Genomic DNA, 24,043 nt, shown 5'->3' with positions numbered 1-24,043 from the left:
ACGGTCCTGATAGGGGGCCTTTAATGCATCGTCTATGGAAAATATAGGGTGGTGAAGTATGTTGCCATTTCACGGGCACACATAAATTTAAAGTTTGACATGTTAGGTATCTATTTACTCAGTAAAACCTTGTCTTTTATTTTAGTTTGTTGCATTTGTTTGCGCTAAAATTCACTGTAGTGTGTTTTCTACTGACATTTTGTGTTTCCTAGACCTTTGCAGTAATTTATCAAGAATAAAAAAAGTAAGTCTTACTGTCTTTTTCTTGGGGGGGGGGGGCACTTTAGAATTCTCTGCCTATAGGCTCCCGAGATGTAAACCTGGTCCTGTGAGTGGCGTGTATGTACCAAAACTCTGTGCAGTCTGCAAATTGGATGCCTTACTTTATTTTTGAATTCTCAAGGTTTTTTAGCACCTGTAACATCTCTAATAGGATCAGTCTTAAAAACTTTCAATATTTGCAATTTAGTCGTCTTTAACAAAGTTATAGATCCTAAACCCGTTTGCTGTTCTGCTTTTAAATGTATGGCACTTGGTAAAACAAGAAAAAAAAAAGAAAAACTGCCCATGCACCAGCTGGATATTACAGTAAGCACATATAAGATACAAGATACATGCACTAGTTGCAAACTCTTTACTACAGATCCTGAAGCCATTCTGCATCATCTAACCCTTTTAGGCTTCATGTACACTACAGCTCCTAAATTGAGTTTAGAAGCTTTTGGCGTCTTATTTGCCAAAGCTCCTAAACCCAATTTCATAAAAGACGGGTGTCCATGTACAGCTGCTGCGGGTAGGGAAGCTTCAACCTTCCTCAACTGCCTTCTCCTGAACATGGAAGAATTGCATTCAGGATAGGAACATTTTGACCTCCTGCCGTTTGAAAACGCAAACCGCAGCAAAATCGACGGTCAAAGTAGGCTGTGTACATGAAGCCTTAGACATTTACCTTCTCCTTTAATATTTTGCATAGTATTTTATCTCCAACGAATGAAGAATTTACTAGTAACAATATCTTGTACACTTATATACTTACTGTAATATCCAGCTGGTGCATAAAAGCAAACATTCATACATTAACAATATGAGAATATTTTACACTAGTGTTACAAAAATATCTTTATTTATACTCACCACATATAAAGTAAAACTGCTGCAAAGATGACCGATTTAAAGGTGCCAAGTAGACGGCTTCTTATGCGAAGATCCTTCTGTGTGGTGTACTCACAAAAAGACATTTTGTCTAGGGCTGGGCTGCCAGCATGGAGTGAAGTTACACTGCCAGCTCTAGTAAACACTTACTTCTTGTGTCTGCTAAACTGAAACTGACTTGTCAATGACTCACTCAGGACTGGACGTGTGCAAAGCAATCACTGTCTTTCTGTAAAATTCATTCTGTGGCTATTATTTGTACAGCAGTCTTCAGAGAGCACCCATTGTCTCTGTGAAAGCAAAATGTCACAGTGAGATACAGAGAATAAGGATTTGTCATGCTGCTGCTGAACTAATAAATTCAGGCATGGAAGATAATTATTCACATTACAACATTGATGGGAGTTTCCTTGGAGTGCAATGAGCGTTCTTTTGTTTTTCTGGAAATAATTGAAAGAATATTTTAACATCGGAAATATATATATATATATATATATATATATATATATATATATATATTGTGACAGGAAGTCAGGTAAATCTGGGAATGTAGTCACTGAGAGGAGACACATTCCCACCTGCTTTGAAAAGTTCACTAATTATTATAGGGTGTCGGCTGCCAAAGGCAGCAGGAAGGTGTAAAGAAGTTGAAAGGCCTTCAGCTGTTCAGAATGAGGAGATCAAGGCCTCTATAATTTGTCCAGAGAAAATCTATTGAGTGCTGCCTCCTGTCGCTGTGTGAGCTGGGAAGAGGAGGACAGACATACGTGTACCTCCCGACGCCGTGTGGGCATGGGAGAAGGACTGCTGCCGCCTGTCGCCGTGTGGGCTGGGAGAGGGGGACAGTCGGATGTGTGCCTCCCGACAAGCTGGTGAGCATGGGAGAAGACCCCCTAAAGCGATGTGAAGCTAAGGAGGGTAACCACGAGTGAAGACGTCTCAAAGGTGAGAAGACAAAGTGTTCCATGTGAAGAGTGTGAAGAGTAAAGGGACCTGTTAAATGAACTGTGTTCAATGTGAAGAATCTGAAGAGTAAAGGATCCTGTTATAAATGAACATGTGCTGTGTGAAAGAAAACAAAGGGACATGTTAAATGGACAATGTTTGTGCTGTGTGAAAAGCAAACAAATGGACATTTGAGTGTCTGCTGTAAGATCAGCAGTGTCGGCCCAACAGTAGGTTGGAAAGACTTCTTAGGTAGGTTCCAGCGTGAGAAGGTAGCCGCCCACAGAGGCAAGGATTTATTTTGTCTTTTATTTTATTTTGGCTGTTTTGACGCTTGCAATTGTGTGAAGTAAATTGCATGAATAAATCAGTCTTGTTTTCAACCTCTGCTCGGCTATCTCTCTGTGAAAACGCACCCCCAAAGGGGTCACCACCGAGCTAATCCCTCACATATGGTGGAGGTATGCAGTGGGCATAAGCAGAGATCCCTGCAAGGAAGTGCAAATGTTTGATGAACTTTATCTGGTGCATGAGATTGCACAATCTATGTGTGCAGGAGAGAAGATCCTGACAGAAAAAAAAAAAAAAAGTGTTTTAAAGAGACAGCGGTCTCAAAATTATTTGATGAACTTTGTTGTGTCTGGTGCAAGTGACTGCACAAACTGTGTGCGCAGGAAAAGAGATCCTGCAAGAGAGAGAACAACTACATGTGTTGAAGAGACAGTGGTCTGAAAATTGTTTGCTGGACTGTGAAAAATTTGTGGAGTTATTGAAGATGGGGCGATCCAAACGCCTGAAGAATGCAAAGATAGATGAAATGAGAGACCGGATTCTATGGATGGAGGGGATGTTACCGTCTGAACCAGCCCCATCCATGCCTAAAGAGAGTCTACTAAAGAGGAAGGTTGTTGTCCCTAGCAACACTGATGAAACTGCTATGGAGACGCAGGGTTCTCAGATGAAAAGTAAACCCAAAATGGGGGAGATGCTGAAACAACGGAGCTTTGCAGCTCAACAAAAGGCTCATCAAGAGAGCATGGCAGGCTGGAAACAGAGACGCCAGCAGCCAATGGAGGCCATCGGTTTGGAAGAAACCGAGTATGTGTGCAGGGCTGAGTTGGATGCCTTGCAACGGAAAATGGAAGAAAAGGAACAAGCCGTGGAATTGCTTAAGATGGAGCATAGAAACTTGCAGGAAACGAATGAACTACTCAAGTCTCATGTGTCACAGTGGGAAGAATCCACTGCTCTTCTTTTGGTCGAGTTGCAAAAACGCAGAGAGACTATAATGGAGAAAGATACCATCCTCATGGAAAAGGAAATTGAAATTCAGACTTTGCAGAAGCAAAGTATGGCTGATATGTTGGAGTTGCGTAATCAGCTGGAAAAAAGTCTTCAGTCTTTGGGAGCTACAAAAATAGACCTGCAGGAGTCGCAGGAACAGAATGTTGCTCTGAAAGCGACATTGTCTCTCAGCGACAAAGAGAAAAGTGAAAGAGAAGCTAAATTACTGAGTACTGTGTATGAGCTCACTACTTTGAGCAATGTGGTAGATGAATGGCGTGCGGACTGTGAAAGTTGGAAAGGTGAAGCCCAACGTTTCCAGCAGCAGTTAAAAGAGAAAGAAGCCTGTGTGGCAGAATTACAGTCTCATTCCCAGAAGCTAGCCAATGAGGTGAAAGCTCTTATGCAGGGAAAAGGAGATTGTGAACATAAGAGGGAAAAAGTAGAGGCACAGCTTCTGGAATCGCAAGTCAAGGTGTCAGAAGGTGACCGATTGTGTGCCAAGCTGTCAGAGAAGGCAAACCGACTGCAGGTTGAGTTGGACAATGTTACAAATCAGCTTTCTCAAGCAGACAGCAAATCTAGAGAAATTGCGGAAGATTTTTCTATCTTGGAATCGCAGCTGCAAGACACGCAGGAACTCTTACAGGAAGAGAGGTGTCAAAGGCTGAGTTTTAGCACAAAGCTCAAACAAATGGAAGATGAGAAAAATGGCTTCCTGGAACAATTAAAAGAGGAGGCGGAAGCAAAGAAAAACCTATCAGAGCAAGTCGCAACATTGCAAGCTCAGATAGCGGATATGAAAAAACGCATGGAAGAAAGCGTTGGTTCATTACAGTGTGTTGAAGATGTGAAAAAGAAGTTTGATCAGATGCTTGGTGAAGAGAAGACTGTGTCTGCAAAATATGCAGAAGAACGCGCCCGTGCAGAAACGGAGGTGCGTGATAACGAGAGCAAAGCCCTGTTCTTGGCTCGCTCTTTGGAGGAAGCTCTAGAGTGTAAGGCTGAACTAGAAAGTGTTGACAAACAGCTGCGTACAGAAATGGAAGAATTGGTCAGCTCCAAGGATGATGTTGTGAAAAGAGTTCAGGAGCTAGAAAAGTCTAAGCGAGCCTTAGAACAGCAAGTAGAAGAGATGAAGATTCCGTTGCAGGAACTGGAAGAGGAATTCCAGGCAACAGAGGATCTGTCCCAAAGAGGGGATAGTGTGCCTGATGCAGTTTTTAAAAGGATCAGTGTTTTGGGGTCTGTCCTGAGTGAGCCTCAGAAATGTGATGACATGTGGCTTGAATCACCCCTTTGGAATAAACCGTTCCTTCAAAAACTTCAAGCATTGGAAAATGTATCATTAGAACTTCAGCAAACAAAGGAGCTGTGTAAGAAATGTGATGATTTCTCAGTTCAGGCTGAAAACCTAGTGGAGAAAACTAAAGCGGAGAAAACTAAAGCAAGTGATATAAATCTGGGAGAAAAAAGCAAACGCCACCTAGTGGAGAAAACTAAGGCTGTTGATGAAAACGTGAAGCAAATTAAGTTCAAGTGCCTTTCAGGGAATATTTCCAAAATGGAACTGGTGAAAGACAGGTGGCAGAAATTTGATCGTGATCTTGAGATACATTCCATGTGGAATTCAGATAGAGAAAAGGAACTAGGTGACCTTGAGCGGTCAAATAGTTCAGCAGAAAGTGCATTGAAGAAACCTGTAAAAGAATGTGTTGCAGTTCCATGCTTCTTCACTGATGCAGAGAGGAGGTCTATAATGGATACCACCCAGATCGCTGGGTTCAACTGTGTTGTTGCCTTTAACCCCTATGTTGGTGGAAGGAAAGTTGATGATGTTCTGGTTGGCTACTTCTGTGAAGAGTTTGGCAAGAAATATAAACTGAATACCAAATCAAATAGTAGGCCTTTACTGCGACTCGCTCAGGAGGGCGAAAAGTTTAAGAAGTTGATGAGTGCAAATGCTTCAGATCTGCCTATGAATATGAAATGTTTGGTGAATGATATTGATGTCTCTGGGAAAAGGAACAGGGGTCACTTTGAAGAAATGTGTGACAGCCTGTTGTCTCAATTGGAAAATCCTCTGCACAGCATCTTAGAGCAAGCAAAGCTCAAGAAGGAAGATCATTCCCTTTTACAACAAAAAGTCAATGATTGTGTACAGCTGTATGGAGAGGCAACTCAAGTCACAGAGGGATGTCAAGAGTCCCTACTTGGAACAAACCTTAGTGAAGCAAAGGTTCTCAAAGTTTTGTGGAAAACATTTATGGATTGCAGAGAGAGGCGTCTTAAGAATGTTGAAGACATTAAGACTAGCCCAATTGAGTTGCCTATGGATCACGGTCCTCCATGGTGGATTGGACAGACGGTTATGAGGGACAAGCTGTCTGACATTTATGAGAAAGCTGTCAATGAAGATGACAGAAATGAGAAGGAGCAAAATGATGCCAAAAATGCAGTTGAAGAATGTGTATATGAGATGAGAGACAAACTGTGTGGCATTTATGAGAAATCCGTCAATGAAGATGACAAAACAGTTTCATCCGGAAGCTTGAGGATAATAGGAGGCTTATCAGTGAGTCAGCAGTGCCTGACACATGCGTGCCTGGAAATATGTGTCCCAACCCGAGGGTTGAAACAAGAGGGGGGGGTATGTGACAGGAAGTCAGGTAAATCTGGGAATGTAGTCACTGAGAGGAGACACATTCCCACCTGCTTTGAAAAGTTCACTAATTATTATAGGGTGTCGGCTGCCAAAGGCAGCAGGAAGGTGTAAAGAAGTTGAAAGGCCTTCAGCTGTTCAGAATGAGGAGATCAAGGCCTCTATAATTTGTCCAGAGAAAATCTATTGAGTGCTGCCTCCTGTCGCTGTGTGAGCTGGGAAGAGGAGGACAGACATACGTGTACCTCCCGACGCCGTGTGGGCATGGGAGAAGGACTGCTGCCGCCTGTCGCCGTGTGGGCTGGGAGAGGGGGACAGTCGGATGTGTGCCTCCCGACAAGCTGGTGAGCATGGGAGAAGACCCCCTAAAGCGATGTGAAGCTAAGGAGGGTAACCACGAGTGAAGACGTCTCAAAGGTGAGAAGACAAAGTGTTCCATGTGAAGAGTGTGAAGAGTAAAGGGACCTGTTAAATGAACTGTGTTCAATGTGAAGAATCTGAAGAGTAAAGGATCCTGTTATAAATGAACATGTGCTGTGTGAAAGAAAACAAAGGGACATGTTAAATGGCCAATGTTTGTGCTGTGTGAAAAGCAAACAAATGGACATTTGAGTGTCTGCTGTAAGATCAGCAGTGTCGGCCCAACAGTAGGTTGGAAAGACTTCTTAGGTAGGTTCCAGCGTGAGAAGGTAGCCGCCCACAGAGGCAAGGATTTATTTTGTCTTTTATTTTATTTTGGCTGTTTTGACGCTTGCAATTGTGTGAAGTAAATTGCATGAATAAATCAGTCTTGTTTTCAACCTCTGCTCGGCTATCTCTCTGTGAAAACGCACCCCCAAAGGGGTCACCACCGAGCTAATCCCTCACAATATATATATATATATATTTATATATATATATATATATATATATATATATATATACAGTATCTCACAAAAGTGAGTACACCCCTCAGATTTTTGTAAGTATTTTGTTATATCTTTTCATGTGACAACACTGAAGAAATGACACTTTGCTACAATGTAAAGTAGTGAGTGTACAGCTTGTATAACAGTGTAAATTTGCTGTCCCCTCAAAATAACTCAACACACAGCCATTAATGTCTAAAACTGGCAACAAAAGTGAGTACACCCCCTAAGTCAAAATGTCCAAATTGGGCCCAATTAGCCATTTTCCCTCCACGGTGTCATGTGACTCCTTGTTACAAGGTCTCAGGTGTGAATGGGGAGCAGATGTGTTAAATTTGGTGTTATCACTCTCACTCTCTCATACTGGTCACTGGAAGTTCAACATGGCACCTCATGGCAAAGAACTCTCTGAGGATCTGAAAAAAGAATTGTTACTCCATATAAAGATGGCCTGGGCTATAAGAAGTTTGCCAAGACCCTGAAACTGAGCTGCAGCATGATGGCCAAGACCATACAGTGGTTTAACAGGACAGGTTCCACTCAGAGCGGGCCTCGTTATGGTCAACCAAAGGAGTTGAATGCACGTGCTAAGCGTCATATCCAGAGGTTGACTTTGAGAAATAGACGTATGAGTGCTGCCAGCATTGCTGCAGAGGTTGAAGGGGTGGAGGGGGGGGGGGCGATCAGCCTGTCAGTGCTCAGACCATACGCCACACACTGCATCAAATTGGTCTACATGGCTGTTGTCCCAGAAGGAAGCCTCTTCTAAAGATGATGCACAAGAAAGCCTGCAAACAGTTTTCTGAAGACAAGCAGACTAAGGACATGGATTACTGGAACCATTTCCTGTGGTCTGATGAGACCAAGTTAAACTTATTTTGTTCAGATGCTCTCAGGCATAGGTGGCGGCAACCATGTTAGGAGTACAAGGACAAGTGTGTCTTGCCTACAGTCAAGCATGGTGGTGGAAGAGTCATGATCTGGGGCTGCATGAGTGCTTCTGGCACTGGGAAACTACAGTTCATTGAGGGAACATGAATGCCAACATGTACTGTGACATACTGAAGCAGAGCATGAACCCCTCCCTCCAGAGATGAGGCCCGCAGGGGAGTATTCCAACATGATAACGACCCCAAAACACCTCCAAGACGACCACTGCCTTGCTAAAGAAGCTGACGGTAAAGGTAATGGACTGGCCAAGCATATCTCCAGACCTAAATCCTATTGAGCATCTGTGGGGCATCTTCAAACGGAAGGTGGAGGAGCGCAAGGTCTCTAACATCCACCAGCTCTGTGATGTCGTCATGGAGGAGTGGAAGAGGACTCCAGTAACAACCTGTGAAGCTCTGGTGAACTCCATGCCCAAGAGGGTTAAGGCAGTGCTGGAAAATAATGGTGGCCACACAAAATATTCACAATTTGGGCCCAATTAGGACGTTTTGACTTAGGGGTATACTCACTTTTATTGCCAGCAGTTTAGACATTAATGGCTGGGTGTTCAATTATTTTGAGGGGACAGCAAATTTACACTGTTATACAAGCTGTACACTCACTACTTTACATTGTAGCGAAGTGTCATTTCTTCAGTGTTGTCACATGAAAAGATATAATAAAATATTAACAAAAATGTGAGGGGTGTACTCACTTTTGTGAGATACTGTATATATATGTATATATATATATATATATATATATATATATATATATATAAAGTATATGTATATAGTGACAGTGAGAGGCCCTGTATTTGGATTTCTCCAGATTCTGCAGTTCTAGATCGGAACTTTCAAACCTGTGTCTGGGTTAGCGATGGGCTCGAGCGGGCTCGGATCAAGCCCACCCAGAAGCCGGCACTGCACACTGCCAATCATAGGTGTGTGTATGTGCAGCTGCTGGTCGGCAAATGCCTCACTGCCTATGATTGGCGGGTTGCAGTGAAGGGTTCCTGACAGGTTCCATCCAAACACGCCCAAGCCCATCACTAGTCTGGATTTTACCAGACACCTGCAACCTGCAACTGGGTGCTCTCAGCTTTCCTCAGACCTGAGTATATAACAACCTTGTGTACTCAGACAAGTCTAGTTAATGCCAAACAGCTACATTTTGGTCTCATCTGACCACAGCACTTTCTCTTAATCCTTCTCTGAAACATTTAGATTTTCATTGGTATGATGTGCCTTCTTGAGGAGTGGGACTCTCCATGTTTGGAGGAAGAAAAATGCTGACTTTGACCCTAAGAAAACCATCCCTACAGTCAAGCACGGAGGAGGAAACATTATACTTTGGGGCTGTTTCTCTGTTAAAGGTACAGACCAACTCTGCCGCATTGAGGGGCCAATGGACAGGGCCATGTATTGTAAAATCTTGGATGAGAACCTTCTTCCCTCAGCCAGAACACTGAAGATGGGTCATAGATGTGTCTTTTAGCATGAAAATTACCCAAAAACATACTGCCAAGACAACAAAGGAGTAGCTCAAGAAGAAGCACATTAAGGTCATGGAGTGGCCTAGCCAGTCTCCAGACCTTAATCCTATAGAAAGTTTATGGAGGGAGCATGAACTTCGGGTTGCCAAGCGACAACCAAGAAACCTTAAGGATTTAAGATATGTAAAATGGTGGATTCCCGCCGTTTTGCTGAGTACAGAGCCTGTGCTTTTTATGGGTGGCGGTCTGTAGTGTGTTGCTGCTCCAGTATAGGCGGTCAGTTCTTTTCAAAAGGACTTCTAATCTATTGGCATATGTGGTTTATACACAACTGGGCATACAGTATATACAAGAGGCATCCTTACTACAATTGATGCTCGTTACCCCTGTGGGAGTTTGTTTATCTCGTGAGTAGGGATGATCGAACGGTTCGGGTCCACCATCGGTTCGGCCCGAACATTGGGTGTTCAAGGTTCGGCCGAATTTAGAACTTTTTGCCCAAAAAGTTTTTTTGGCATTTTTTTGGGTTCTTTGCAGTCAGGAAAAACATCTGAACTTGTGTATAGTGGTACTGTGCACAAGTTCTGATGTTTTGCCTGCCTCCAAAAACCCCCAAAAAATGCCAGCAAAAACACACCTGGGCATTTTTTTTTTGACGCTAGCGTTTTTTTGGGCATTTTTTGGGGTTCTTTTGAGGCAGGCAAAACATCTGAACTTGTGTATAGTGGTATATATACACACATAATTATATGTATATAGACACCTAGCCATATATAGGTGTGATAGTAGCAGAAATATATTACTATAAATGATTTCATGAGCGCAAGCATATATTTCTGCTACTATCACACCTATATATGTCTAGGTGTGTATATAAATATATGGATGTGTGTATATACACCACTATACACAAGTTCAGATGTTTTGCCTGCCTCAAAAGAACCCCAAAAAAAAAACCGCTAGCGTCAAAAAAAAAAAATGCCCAGGTGTGTTTTTGCTGGCATTTTTTGGGGGTTTTTGGAGGCAGGCAAAACATCAGAACTTGTGCACAGTACCACTATACACAAGTTCAGATGTTTTTCCTGACTGCAAAGAACCCAAAAAAATGCCTTCTATTAAACCGGCAAGGTGTTACAGCAGCGAAGCCAACCCCCTGAGCTGAAAGTTTTCTAATACAAACAATCTTTTTTTTATGGTTCTGGACATGCTACAGAGCTGAAACTTCACATGTACACCTTTTAGACCCCCCCAGATCTGAAATCCAAAGTAAAAATCAAAAAATCTCTTTTTTTTTTTTTTTTTAATTTTTTCAATAATTGGCTTTTTTATCAAAAATGACAAATTTTAAGAACTTTTTTTGTGTGATTTTGTGTCTGGGGGGTCTAAAAGGTGTACCTGTGAAGTTTCAGCTCTGTAGCATGTCCAGAACCAGAAAAAAAAGGATTGTATGTATTAGAAAACTTTCAGCTCAGGGGGTTAGCTTCTTTCCTCGGTTTTCACACCTTGCCGGTTTCAAAGCAGGCATTTTTTTGGGTTCTTTGCAGTCAGGAAAAACATCTGAACTTGTGTATAGTGGTACTGTGCACAAGTTCTGATGTTTTGCCTGCCTCCAAAAACTCCCAAAAAATGCCAGCAAAAACACACCTGGGCATTTTTTTTTTTGACGCTAGCGGTTTTTTTTGGCATTTTTTGGGGTTCTTTTGAGGCAGGCAAAACATCTGAACTTGTGTATAGTGGTATATATACACACATAATTATATGTATATAGACACCTAGCCATATATAGGTGTGATAGTAGCAGAAATATATTACTGTAAATGATTTCATTAGCGCAAGCATATATTTCTGCTACTATCACACCTATATATGTCTAGGTGTGTATATAAATATATGGATGTGTGTATATACACCACTATACACAAGTTCAGATGTTTTGCCTGCCTCAAAAGAACCACAAAAAATGCCACAAAACGCTAGCGTCAATAAAAAATGCCCAGGTGTGTTTTTGCTGGCATTTTTTGGGGGTTTTTGGAGGCAGGCAAAACATCAGAACTTGTGCACAGTACCACTATACACAAGTTCAGATGTTTTTCCTGACTGCAAAGAATCCAAAAAAATGCCTGCTATTAAACCGGCAAGGTGTTACAGCAGCAAAGCCAACCTCCTGTGCTGAAAGTTTTCTAATACAAACAATCTTTTTTTTTTTTATGGTTCTGGACATGTCCAGAACCAGAAAAAAAGATCATATAGGTGTTAAAGGAGGGTCCCACATCCCTGTTCTACTGAAAAATTATCTTTTTTTTTTTTCATGGTTCTGGACATGCTACAGAGCTGAAACTTCACATGCAAACCTTTTAGACCCCCCAGATACTAAATCCAAAGTCAAAATAAAAAAATCTCTCTTTTTTTTTTTAATTTTTTCAATAATTGGCTTTTTTATCAAAAATTACAATTTTTAAGAATTTTTTTTTGTGTGATTAATAGTTAATGGGGCATGACCTAGAACCCTAGGCACTTTTTAGGGGCATTTATTGGGTTTTAGGGCTTAAAAATGGTGTTTTTTGATTACCGAAGTTCGGGTCCCATTGATTTCAATGGGGTTCTGAAATCCGGGCCGAACTTTCGGGAAGTTCGGATGTTCTGGCCGAACCGAACTTTTCAAAAGTTCGATCATCCTTACTCGTGAGTGCAGTCCTGGGAGATAGGGGGAGCACGCGTGTTTTCACGATCACGAATCACCATTGAAGATTGAAAATATAGTTTGGAATTTGACTATTATTATCTATTTTTGTATTGACAACATTTTTTTGAGGATTTTTATATCATCAACTTCTGCACAAACGTCAATTTTTGCACATTGTCACTTTATTGATGTTCTCAGCTGAAGTTATACATATTCTTTAGTTTAACACTGCTAGTATTTTTTTTATTATGTATTATTAATTACATATACATTATTTATTTGTTGCACTCTAGCACTTTATTTCTTTAGTCATATTGAGATTGGTGAGATACACTTACTTTTTCATTGGTTTTCACTCCTTCTCGGATCAGGCAGCGAGAAATTTTCACATGTGTTTACACCCCAACAAAACATCTGCATAGACAACTCCCTCATACATTTTACTGGCAGGTTTGCAATAAAGCAATATCTCCCCAGCAAGCGTGCTAGATATGAGGCCAAACTGTATAACCCCTGTGAGTAGGCAACAGGCTATACAGTACATACCAATTTGAAGTTTATGAGGGAAAAGACAGTGAAGTGGAGCCCCACAGATGCCCAGACTAAATAGGGAGCAGTGGTAAGATAGTGTGGGACTTGGTGTCATGCTTGTTCCGTACGATTTACCATTTGTACATGGAAAACGTTTATACGAGAGTTCCACTTTTTAGACACTTGTTTAATCTAGGAGTTGGCTGCTGTGGCACCATAGGAACCTAATCACAGGGGCTTCCCCCAATATCTTTTGTAATTCACAAAGCAACTGGAAGAACTGAACCCTTCATGCAATTTCAGTAAGAGATCATCACAGCCCTTTTGTATCCAGAAGGTGCTGTGACCCAAAGCCCAAATCCAGATGCAGTTAGCCGGCTGTATGAGACATTTTGTCAGTTACCTTGGTGGAGGCCGAAGTGCTGAGAGGGCTTCCCTTGCAGCTCGGTGCGGATCACCCCTGGTGGTGAAACAGGAGATGACACGTCCCAAGGAGCACTGGATGCGGATGGATCCCGGATGGATGGATGGATGGATGGTGATTAGGACCGCTTCCAGGAGATCTATAGATGCTCAGAGAAAAGAGACAAGGTTAATGCCAGGCCGAGGGTCATACACAGTGAATCAGTCCGAGGAAATGGAGGTACAGAGGGGTAAGACAAGGAGAGAATCCGTGGAATCCAGGCCGATGTAGGTACACAGAATATCCAGCAGAGGTATGGTTCAGGCAAAGAGTCGTCAGGCAAGCCGAGGTCAAACAAGGAGAAGTGCAGATGGGTCAAGGAGCAAGCCGGGTCAAAAGCAGGAACGCAGATAAACAAACAGGACACAGGTACTAGAGCTGATGATAAACCAGCACTGAAGCACAGCCAGAGAGTGCTTTATATAGGGCCAGGGCTGGGGAGATGGGCGTGGTGACACACCTGATCTGCCTCCAGCGTTCTATTGTTGCTGAATGGCAATTCCTTTCCTGACAGTGCCCCCCCCGAGGGGCAGCCTCTGGATGCCCTACGACCACACTTTCCCGGAAACTTGTTGTGAAACTCTCTCAGGAGTTTAGGAGCATGTATGTTGCCTAATGGTTCCCAAGAATTGTCTTCCGGCGGGTATCCTTTCCATTTGATTAGATATTGAGTGCGATTGCCTTTCTGTCGACAATCTAGGATGGTCTCAACCTCGAATTCAGTCTCCCCTTCTACCGAAACTGGAGGAGGTGGTAACTCTTCTCTTCCAGGGTAGGGGCTTGGTATCGCCGGTTTAAGCAGCGAAGCATGAAACACCGGATGGATCTTAAGAGAGCCAGGCAGGATTAACTCAAAGGCTACAGGATTCACTATTCTTTTGACCTCAAAAGGACCGATGAATCGGGGCCCCAACTTCTTGGATGGGCAAGACAATCTTAGATTAACTGACGAAAGCCAAACCTTGTCTCCCACCTTGTATGCTGGGTTCTCCTTCCGTTTGAGATCACAGAACTTTTTATAGGCCTGTTGTGCCTTCAGAATATTGTCCCGTAACAACTGGAGATTAGCTGCAATGGCTGCTAGCCGATCATGGACTGCGGGAACCGTAATTTCCTGATCCAGATTGGGCAAAAAGGAAGGATGGAAGCCATAATTAGCCCAAAATGGGGTTTGGTTGGTTGCGGAGTGCACAGAATTATTATAGGCGAACTCCGCGCATGGAAGCAGGGAGGTCCAGTTGTCCTGAGCACTGGTGCAGAAGCATCGGAGGTACTGTTCCAGGGTTTGATTTGTTCTTTCAGTTTGCCCGTTGCTTTGTGGATGATAAGCAGATGACAGGGACACTTCAACCGCCAAAGATTTACAGAGCTCCTTCCAGAACCTAGAGGTAAATTGAACGCCTCGATCCGAGACTATATTGTTCGGAAGTCCATGAAGCCTGACCACCTCTTTTATAAATGTATTGGCTGTCTCCAAGGCAGAAGGGGTACCCATCATTGGTAGGAAGTGAGCCATTTTAGTGAGTCGGTCTACGACCACTAAGATGGTAGTAAACCCTTCTGAGGGTGGAAGCTCGACTATAAAGTCCATAGATAGACCCTTCCAGGGTAGTTCCGGAATTGGCAATGGTCTTAACAGTCCCCATGACTTTACTTTTGCCCCCTTGTTGCGTTGACAGGTGATGCAGGAATCTACATATGTTTTGCAGTCCTGGTGTAATTTAGGCCACCAAAAGTGGCGTTGAATGAGTTTGAAGGTCTTCCTTACCCCAAAATGCCCTGCAAGTTTGTGGTCATGCAAGGTCTTGAGGACCATCAATCTCACTTGTGTGGGAACAAAAATTTTCTCCTGAAACCAGAGGAACCCTTCCCGCTTATGTAGAGATTCGGCTTCTTGTCCTGTATAATGGGTAGAGGCTTGCTGAATTGAGGACCGTAAGTCCGTATGGATCAGAAAAAAGTTTTGAGCCGACAGGATGGTATTGGGCTCTGTTGTATCGGGAGTGTCTGGAAACATCCGGGACAGGGCATCCGCTTTTCCATTCTTAGACCCTGGCCTGTAGGTAATGTGGAAATTGAAGCGGGAGAAAAATAAGGCCCACCTGGCTTGCCGAGGTCTCAACCGTTTGGCGGCCCTCAGATATTCGAGATTCTTGTGGTCCGTGAATATCATAATAGGGTGCACTGCCCCTTCCAACAGGTACCTCCATTCCTCCAGGGCAGATTTAATGGCTAGAAGTTCTCGATCCCCCACATCATAATTCCTCTCAGGAGGTGACATCTTCCGAGAGAAAAATGCTACTGGGTGTAGTAAGGCCTTTGTGCCTTGTCGCTGGGACAGAATAGCCCCCGTGGCTACTTCTGAGGCATCTACCTCGAGAATGTAGGGTAAAGCTGGATCTGGATGTTGAAGAATCGGAGCGGTCACGAACAGGCTCTTTAATTTATCAAAGGCTAACTGGGCCTCTGGCGACCAGCGGAAACGGATCTGCTGACGTGTTAGCTGGGTGATGGGTGTGACAATTGTTGAGAAGCCTTTTACGAATCTTCTGCAGAAGTTAGCGAAGCCCACAAATCGCTGAACTCCTTTCTTATCCGTGGGGGCTGGCCACTCCAAAATTGCCTTCACCTTCTGAGGATCCATCGAGACGCCCTTTGTTGAAATGATAAGCCCCAGAAACTGAATAGATCCTCTCTCAAATTCACACTTCTCCAGTTTCACGTAGAGCCCATGTTTCCTCAGGGTGGTTAGAACTTTTTTAACATGAATCCGATTAAGTTCTAGAGAGGGGGAGAAGATCAGGATGTCATCTAGGTAAACAATTAAGAAGTTATCCAGAAATTCATGCAAAATGTCATTTACCAGATGTTGGAAAGTGGCCGGGGCATTGCACAGCCCGAATGGCATGACCAAATATTCATAGTGGCCAAAACGGGTTCTAAATGCAGTTTTCCACTCATCCCCCTCTCGGATGCGGATAAGATTGTATGCCCCTCGGAGGTCTAGTTTAGTAAAGACTCAAGCATTCCGGAAGCGCTGGAACAATTCTGGAATTAGCGGGAGAGGGTAGCGGTTTTTAATGGTAACTTTGTTGAGTTCCCGGTAATCAACACAAGGTCTTAACGTACCGTCCTTCTTCTCCACAAAAAATATTCCAGCGCCAGCTGGGGAGGATGAGGGCCTGATGAACCCCTTTTTCAGATTCTCATCGACATAGGACCGGAGAGTTTCTAATTCCTTTTCAGATAGGGGGAAGATCCTTCCAAAAGGGATCTCAGCCCCTGGGAGAAGCTCAATGGGGCAGTCGTAGGGCCTGTGAGGGGGTAGAACATCAGCTTTCTTTTTGTCTAAAACATCCTTAAAGTCCCGGTAAGCTGCAGGAATGTCTTCGGAGGAATCTGAGGCCGGCTGGACGGCTAGGCAAGTGGCAGGAGCTTGGGATTCAGAAGGGAAGCAATGATCCAGGCAGTATTTGGATGAGAAGGAAATCCTCTTCTTAATCCACTCGATCTGTGGATTGTGGGCTTGGAGCCATGGTAGGCCTAGGATGACCGGGAATAAGGGAGAGGACAGGACATCGAAGCGGAGGAGCTCTTGATGACCCGAGTCCGTGGTAGTAAGGACCGGGTAGGTCTCCCTGGTCACGGGTCCGGAACTAGGCAGGGATCCGTCGGCCAGGAAAACTTGAAGCTGTTGCTCCTTGGCTTGCAGGGGTACCCCTAGCTTCGCAGCTAGTGTACAATCCAGGAAGCAACTGCAAGCTCCGGAATCAATAATTGCCGTGAGCTGGATCCTCTCTTCTGCTACCTGTAGGGAGACAGGAAGGATAAGGTGAGCAGGGGATGGCTCAGAGACCTGACAGTTCGGGACAGACCGTGAACAGCACTTACTAGGCCTCACAGGGCAATTGCGGAGGAAGTGGCCGGAAGCTCCGCAGTATAGACAGAGGTTCGCCTGGCGACGGCGTTGTCTCTCTTCGGGGGTCAAGGAGGAACGAATGAGCCCAATTTGCATAGGTTCCCCGTCTGCCGGGGCATTGACAGCTGGTCCTGGTAGAGGAGAGGCCATAAATGGGACCTTTGGCATGACCCACGTGGCTCGAGACCCTTGAAGGCGTTCTGAGCGTCGCTCCCGCAGACGCCTATCCATTTGGATGGCAAGAGCGATTAGATCCTCTAAGGATGCAGGTGTTTCTACCCGAGGCAGCTCATCTTTTAAAGCTTCCGAGAGGCCATGACGGTACTGGTATTTTAATGCTGCCTCGTTCCAGTCCGTGTCGGCTGCCCATCTACGGAAGTCTACCGTATAGTCCTCGGCCGGGCGTTTGTTTTGCTGGAGGGCATGCAGGGCCGATTCTGCTGTGACTGTACGCTGGGGATCCTCGTATAATTGGGCCATAGCCTCAAAGAAAGAGTTTGTGGAATTCAGGATTGGACTCTTCTGTTCCAAGAGATTGTGTGCCCAAGTCTGAGGTTCTTCGGCCAGTAGAGAAATTATGAATCCCACCTTGACGGACTCAGAGGGAAAGGTCCTAGGTTGAAGGGCTAGGTATAATAAACAAGCATTCTTGAAGGCCCTGAATTTCCTACGCTCCCCACGGAAGCGTTCCGGCGTGGGCACCCGTGGTTCCGGGGGCGGAGCTGAAGCCGAATGGCCGGAGCTAGCTTGGTCCGGTTGGGCCGGAGCCGGCAGCGAGCTAGCGGATGGCTGATTCGGATCAGGTGGAGGAGAAGGGCCGGGCATGTTGAGTACTCGACCCTCTAGCTGGAAGTACCCATCTTGTAGCCTTTGCACAGCTTGGGTCAGGGCTGAAACCTGCTGGCATAGGGCCTCGAGCTGGGAAGCACCTCTGTCGGCCTCTGACATGGCTGGTTTATGCTGTCAGTTACCTTGGTGGAGGCCGAAGTGCTGAGAGGGCTTCCCTTGCAGCTCGGTGCGGATCACCCCTGGTGGTGAAACAGGAGATGACACGTCCCAAGGAGCACTGGATGCGGATGGATCCCGGATGGATGGATGGATGGATGGATGGTGATTAGGACCGCTTCCAGGAGATCTATAGATGCTCAGAGAAAAGAGACAAGGTTAATGCCAGGCCGAGGGTCATACACAGTGAATCAGTCCGAGGAAATGGAGGTACAGAGGGGTAAGACAAGGAGAGAATCCGTGGAATCCAGGCCGATGTAGGTACACAGAATATCCAGCAGAGGTATGGTTCAGGCAAAGAGTCGTCAGGCAAGCCGAGGTCAAACAAGGAGAAGTGCAGATGGGTCAAGGAGCAAGCCGGGTCAAAAGCAGGAACGCAGATAAACAAACAGGACACAGGTACTAGAGCTGATGATAAACCAGCACTGAAGCACAGCCAGAGAGTGCTTTATATAGGGCCAGGGCTGGGGAGATGGGCGTGGTGACACACCTGATCTGCCTCCAGCGTTCTATTGTTGCTGAATGGCAATTCCTTTCCTGACACATTTTCCTGATGTACTCCACAGTACCCGACACAAAAGTCACACCAAAAGAAATGTGTCTGTAGAAGACGCGGAATGAGATGTGACACCCATTTTTTTGTCCCTCCTGTCCTGGCCAACCTGGTCTCTGCTTCAAGGACTGCTTCCATTACTACCACACACTAGTGGAGTATTAGTCTAGGGTACAGCACAGTCTAGGTCACACGATTCTGAACAAGAAGGGTCTCAAAAAATGTTAGCTAGTCAGGAAACTGTCATAACATTTTGAGAGACCCTAGAAATGTTATGATTCTTAAAAGTTGTTACAAAGAAAGCTAAAAAAGTATAAAAATAAAAATGTGAAATAAAAAAAAGTAAAAAGAAAAAAGTTGTTGTTTTATTGAGTTAATGTTATTTTGTTACTGTGTGTTATTTTTAACTGCTGTTTGCTTTGCAGGAACGCCAATCAACTGCAGCCCTTAGAATACATATGTCAGTGCCTGCAGCGCTGCAGGAGGAGATTTCTCATCCGCAGTTAAAAAAAAAGAACATGTATGCCCAAGGATTAGGTGTGTGGGGTGGTCAGAGGGCAGTAGTTCCTATGCTTTGGCATATCCGTTATTTACTCTTTTTCTGCTGGAGATTTCTTCATCCACATCCATCAATGTGAATGGTGGAATCTGTTAGGTTCTCTTTTTCGTACAACTCACAGGCTGAACAAAAAAAAATGTATGCACAACATTAGAGGAGTAGGCGGATGTGTGGCAAAAGCTTTGAATGGAGGGTATCCCAAACAATTTTTTGGCAGAGATTTCTTCATCCACATCACAGGCTTAACAAAAAAAAGAACATTATATGTATGCCCAACATTTTAGGAGTGTGGCAAAAACTCCAAATACTGACCATACACGTAATGTTTTTGAGGCCATAAAATGCCAGAACAGTTTAGACACCTCCCGAATGACCCCTTTTTAAAAAGTAGACACCCCAAGGTATTTGCTGAGAAGCACGTTGAGTCCATGGAACTCCTAACTAATACTATTGATTATTTTAAATGGTCTATGGCTGAGAGTGATGCTTCAAGCTGGCTATTCCATTATTGAAATAAGAGATAGGAGTAAGAAGAAAGGAAAAAAGTATAGAAAAGATTATGAGTTTTAGAGAGGTGATCAAGAATGAGAACCAGGGCTGCTGTTAGAAATCGTGGGGGCCCTGTACAGAGACTACCTGGCAGGGCCCCTCGAATGTATCAAGACAATATTTTCACTAAAAGAACACTAAAATCATTGTTAGCTGACACAAACATAACAGGGAACTTTTCATCACAGCCCTTCTTATTTTTTTTTTTACATTAAAAATAATTATAATTTATTTTAAAAATGTTAAAAGTGTTTACAATTATTTTGTTTTACAATTTTTTAAAACGAATCTATTGCAATGTTTAATTGTTTATTTTGTTTTTACAATAAATTGGTTTACAGTGCTGCAGAGTTGGGGAGGGGGGGGGGGCTGCACAGTGAAAGTGGGCCACACGGGGAGTGGGGATCTCCTACCAGCAAGATTAAAAAGGAGGGTCATCTATTTTTCAACACATATAGACGTTATTGCCTTATAGGTAACCCACCATCTTCCACCATGTACATCTATAAATTTGCCACAAAATGTGACACCTGGCTTTACTGGCTCTGCCTAGGCAGGTGAGAAGGTCACCGGGAACTCTGGAAGTGCCTGCCTAAAACAAAGTCTGATTCCTGCTTCTCCCATAGGTAAAGGGTTGGCAGTCACACCCCTAGTGACCTCAAGACTCATCTGAGTTATAAGTAGTCAGGAATCCCAACCTGTGACATCGCTTTACTAACATCGTCTTTGTAAGGGAGCAGACCCATTTCCTGCACTATCGGGGTTCAGATCAATCCCTGATTCCTGCACCTTCAGAGCTCAGATCAGCCCCAGTTCCTGCACCATTAGGCCTCAGATCAGCCTAAATTCCTGCTCCTTCTAACCCCAGACCAGCTCTAGTTTCTGCACCATCAGACCTCATATCAGCCCCAGTTCCTGCACCATCAAAGCTCATATCAGCCCCAGCTCCTGCACCATCAGGCCTCAGATAAGTCCCAATTTCTGCTCCTTTAAACCCCAGACCAGTTCCAGTTCTTGCACCATCAGACCCCAGATCAGCTCTAATTTCTGCACCATCAGACCTCAGATCAATCCCAGTTTCTGCACCATCAGACCTCAGATCAATCCCAGTTTCTGCACCATCAGACCTCAGATCAATCCCAGTTTCTGCACCATCAGACCTCAGATCAATCCCAGTTTCTGCACCATCAGACCTCAGATCAATCCCAGTTTCTGCACCATCAGACCTCAGATCAATCCCAGGTTCTGCACCATCAGACCTCAGATCAATCCCAGTTTCTGCACCATCAGACCTCAGATCAATCCCAGGTTCTGCACCATCAGACCTCAGATCAATCCCAGTTTCTGCACCATCAGACCTCAGATCAATCCCAGGTTCTGCACCATCAGACCTCAGATCAATCCCAGTTTTCTGCACCATCAGACCTCAGATCAATCCCAGTTTCTGCACCATCAGATCTCAGATCAGCCCCAATTCCCGCTCCATCAGACCTATAGGTGTGCGCAACATTGCATTTGGGTGTGCACTCCAATGTTCAAACACACATGCCTTTCTCTGCAGCCTTCAGCTGCATGGCACAATTAATGAATAGGAAGTGCTATGTGCTGAGCTGTATCCTAATCATTCACAAACTGAAGCATAATGAACACAGTTTACTATGCTTCGGTTATGAATGAAGACAGTGAGTGTGTTTATTGTGTTCATTTAGAAAAGGAAGGCACTGGTAAATTACATATTTACTGGCCCCTTCCCCCATTCCCCATCCTGAAACTTTCTCTACAGCAGCTGGGGGGGGGGGGGGGGAAGAAGAGGAGGGAAGCCAGCAGCAGCACTCCAGGAGGGAGGGGGGGAGACCGAGGTAGCCTGGATAGTAGGGGGAATTGACATTGCACGTAGTGATTTAGGTGTGCCCAGGCACACCTGTCACACCCCCTGCGCATGCCTATGATCAGACCCCTGATCAGTCCCAATTCCTGCACCATCAGACCTCAGATTGGCCCCATTTACTGCATCATCAGAAATGCAGGGGTTTTACCTTCTCAACTGCTGCAGTTTGTGATTTCACTAGGAGAAGAAAGAGTGTAGGTGGGCAGGCTTTTTCATGCAATGACCTGTGCAGCCGGGATTAAGCTGGCATCTGAATATCAGTGATGTCATTGAGGTGGGCGCCTTTTAAATTGTCAGCCTAGTGAGCTGCCAATTACAGCCTGTGGCAGCAGTGCTATATTTTTAGGGAGCAGGGATCACCATAGGATTCATTGGTCCTCAGACAGGCCAGTCCAAGTCTGTGTGCCTGACACGCAATGATCTTCCAGGTACCACTGAAAATGACATTGTGTGCCCACCCTGGCACACATGCCTTAAAGGAGAAGTTTGAGGTGTTTAAAAAAAAAATTCATATTCACCTCTACGCTGCAGCATTAGTTCTAAGACCGAGAACTGAGCAATCGCATGACTACTGATTGCTAATTTCTTGATATGCTCACAGCAGAGAGCACTGACTGACAGTCACAGCTCTCCATTCTGTCCCTCACTGGAGGGCTGGGCTTGAGAGGGGGTGGGCACAGCTGGCTCGAGCAATCAACTGTGTGCTTAGAGGTGGAGCCAGCTGTTGATCAACCAGCCAGGTGGATCCTGACAACATTGTTGATATCCTTCCAGACCCTGGAGCGGCTGTGCTATGTCAGCTGAGAGAGCCTGCCCTCAGCTGACTCTGGGTCACGGGAGAGCAAAAGTAAGTGCACTCCTGTGACCCACAAGAGAAGAATCTGACATCCCTGTCCAACTTCATTGTGGTTTGCATACGAATTCTTTAACAGATGTCAATGCAATTCATATTGAAGTCGCAACCAAAAGTAGTGCAGGAACCTTTTTCTAAGTCAGAGCGACTTGAGTTGCACCGATTAGAACGGTTTCATTGCTGTTAATGGGGCACGTCTTTGAACTGTCAAATAGTATGATTGTGAATGTACAATTTATATGTAAAGCGCTGCGTAAATTGACAGCGCTATATAAGTACCTGAAAATAATAATAAAATAATAAGTCGTGGCAGTGTGAACCAGAGTTAAGATCTACCAATAAGTATCTAGTACAGGAGCCTGCCTAATTAGATACAAATTGATTGGATCGTTTAGGTAAATCCTCCTATTATATAGAAATAAGAAAGAACAAGAAAAGAAGACCATTGGGGAAAGTCTCAAGGTCACCGCATCTCGAATAGATAAACCACAGGACAAAGAAACGCTCTCAGAGGTATTTGAGCGCCGGGATTTTTAAGGTGCCAATAACTATAGTCAAAACATTTTAAAATTCAAACATTTTATTATTGTATTTTAAAATACATATAGATTACCAAGTGTTAAAAACAGTGGGAGCAGTCTATAATCACTGTCCATCGAGTGAGTTCAATGCGATAGGAAGTCGCAGTGTAGCAAATAGCAATCCTGACATGTTTCACCCTTGATTTGCATTCTTCTGGGGATATATTTTGCTACATCTAGACAGATAGGTCCAAAAAGAAAGATACAATAAACAAGAAATTAAATAAATTATGAAACAAAATATAGTAATATAGTATCAATAAATAATTATTCAATGACAATGATTGTAAATGTTATTGAATAATTATTTACTGATACTATATTACTATATTTTGTTTCATAATTGATTTAATTTCTTATTTAATGTATCTGTATACCTTTTTGTTTTTCTTTTTGGACCTGTCTGTCTAGATGTAGCGAGATATATCCCCTGAAGAAAAGAAATCAATGGTGAAACATGTCGGGATTGCTACACTGCGACTTCCTATCGCATTGAACTCCCTTGATGGACAGTGATTATAGACTGGTCCCACTGTTTTTAACACTTGGTTATCTATATGTATTTTAAAATACAATAATAAAATGTTTTGACTATAGTTATTGGCACCTTAAAAATCCCAGCACTCAGATCACTCTGAGAGTGTTTCTTTGTCCTATAATAATTACATAGGTTGTCTGTCTCTGCTAAGCATTGAGCTGTGCGATCTTACTGTCCAGGTCTTTACAACTTGTCAGTAAACCAACTATCTACACCTCTGGATTACCAATCCCCCTGACAAACTGTGTTTAAATGTTATTTTCTGTTCCAAATATAATTTATATGAAAAAAAAGCTGTAATTTCATATGACAGCTGGCTAATCAGTCTCAGATATTGTTCTTCTCACTCTTCTAATCTGTACTGGAAATACTGCTGCTCATGAAACCACTAATTAGTGTTCTTTCACTCCCTGTCCGCCTACACCAAGTGCATGTCACTGCCTGTTGGCCTCCTCTCTGCAGTCTTTCATAATTAGAAATGTTTCAAAAGCGTTCTATACCTCGGCCGCTAGAGGTCAGTATAGCACAAGAGCTGAGAAGCTGCT

At 43.9% G+C, this 24,043-nt stretch overlaps 2 protein-coding genes across 2 annotated transcripts in view; one reads left to right on the top strand and one right to left on the bottom strand.

The window, feature by feature from the left end:
* Positions 1-1,483, bottom strand: part of P2RX7 (purinergic receptor P2X 7) — a 113,908-nt gene extending 112,425 nt beyond the window's left edge. Inside the window, exon 1 of the mRNA XM_082255621.1 lies at positions 1,135-1,483. Within this exon, the coding sequence (XP_082111747.1) occupies positions 1,135-1,238 (104 nt within the window). The 5' untranslated portion in view covers positions 1,239-1,483. The remainder of the gene's footprint in view (positions 1-1,134) is intronic.
* The window catches only part of IFT81 (intraflagellar transport 81), a 328,264-nt gene that overhangs the window by 65,704 nt on the left and 238,517 nt on the right, over positions 1-24,043 (top strand). The window lies entirely within an intron of this gene.

This window comes from Pelophylax lessonae (genome assembly GCF_965119305.1).
Source record: "Pelophylax lessonae genome assembly, chromosome: 1".
Lineage (NCBI taxonomy): Eukaryota > Metazoa > Chordata > Amphibia > Anura > Ranidae > Pelophylax > Pelophylax lessonae.
Note: the sequence above shows the minus strand (reverse complement) of the source record. Positions and strands in the feature narration are given on the sequence as shown.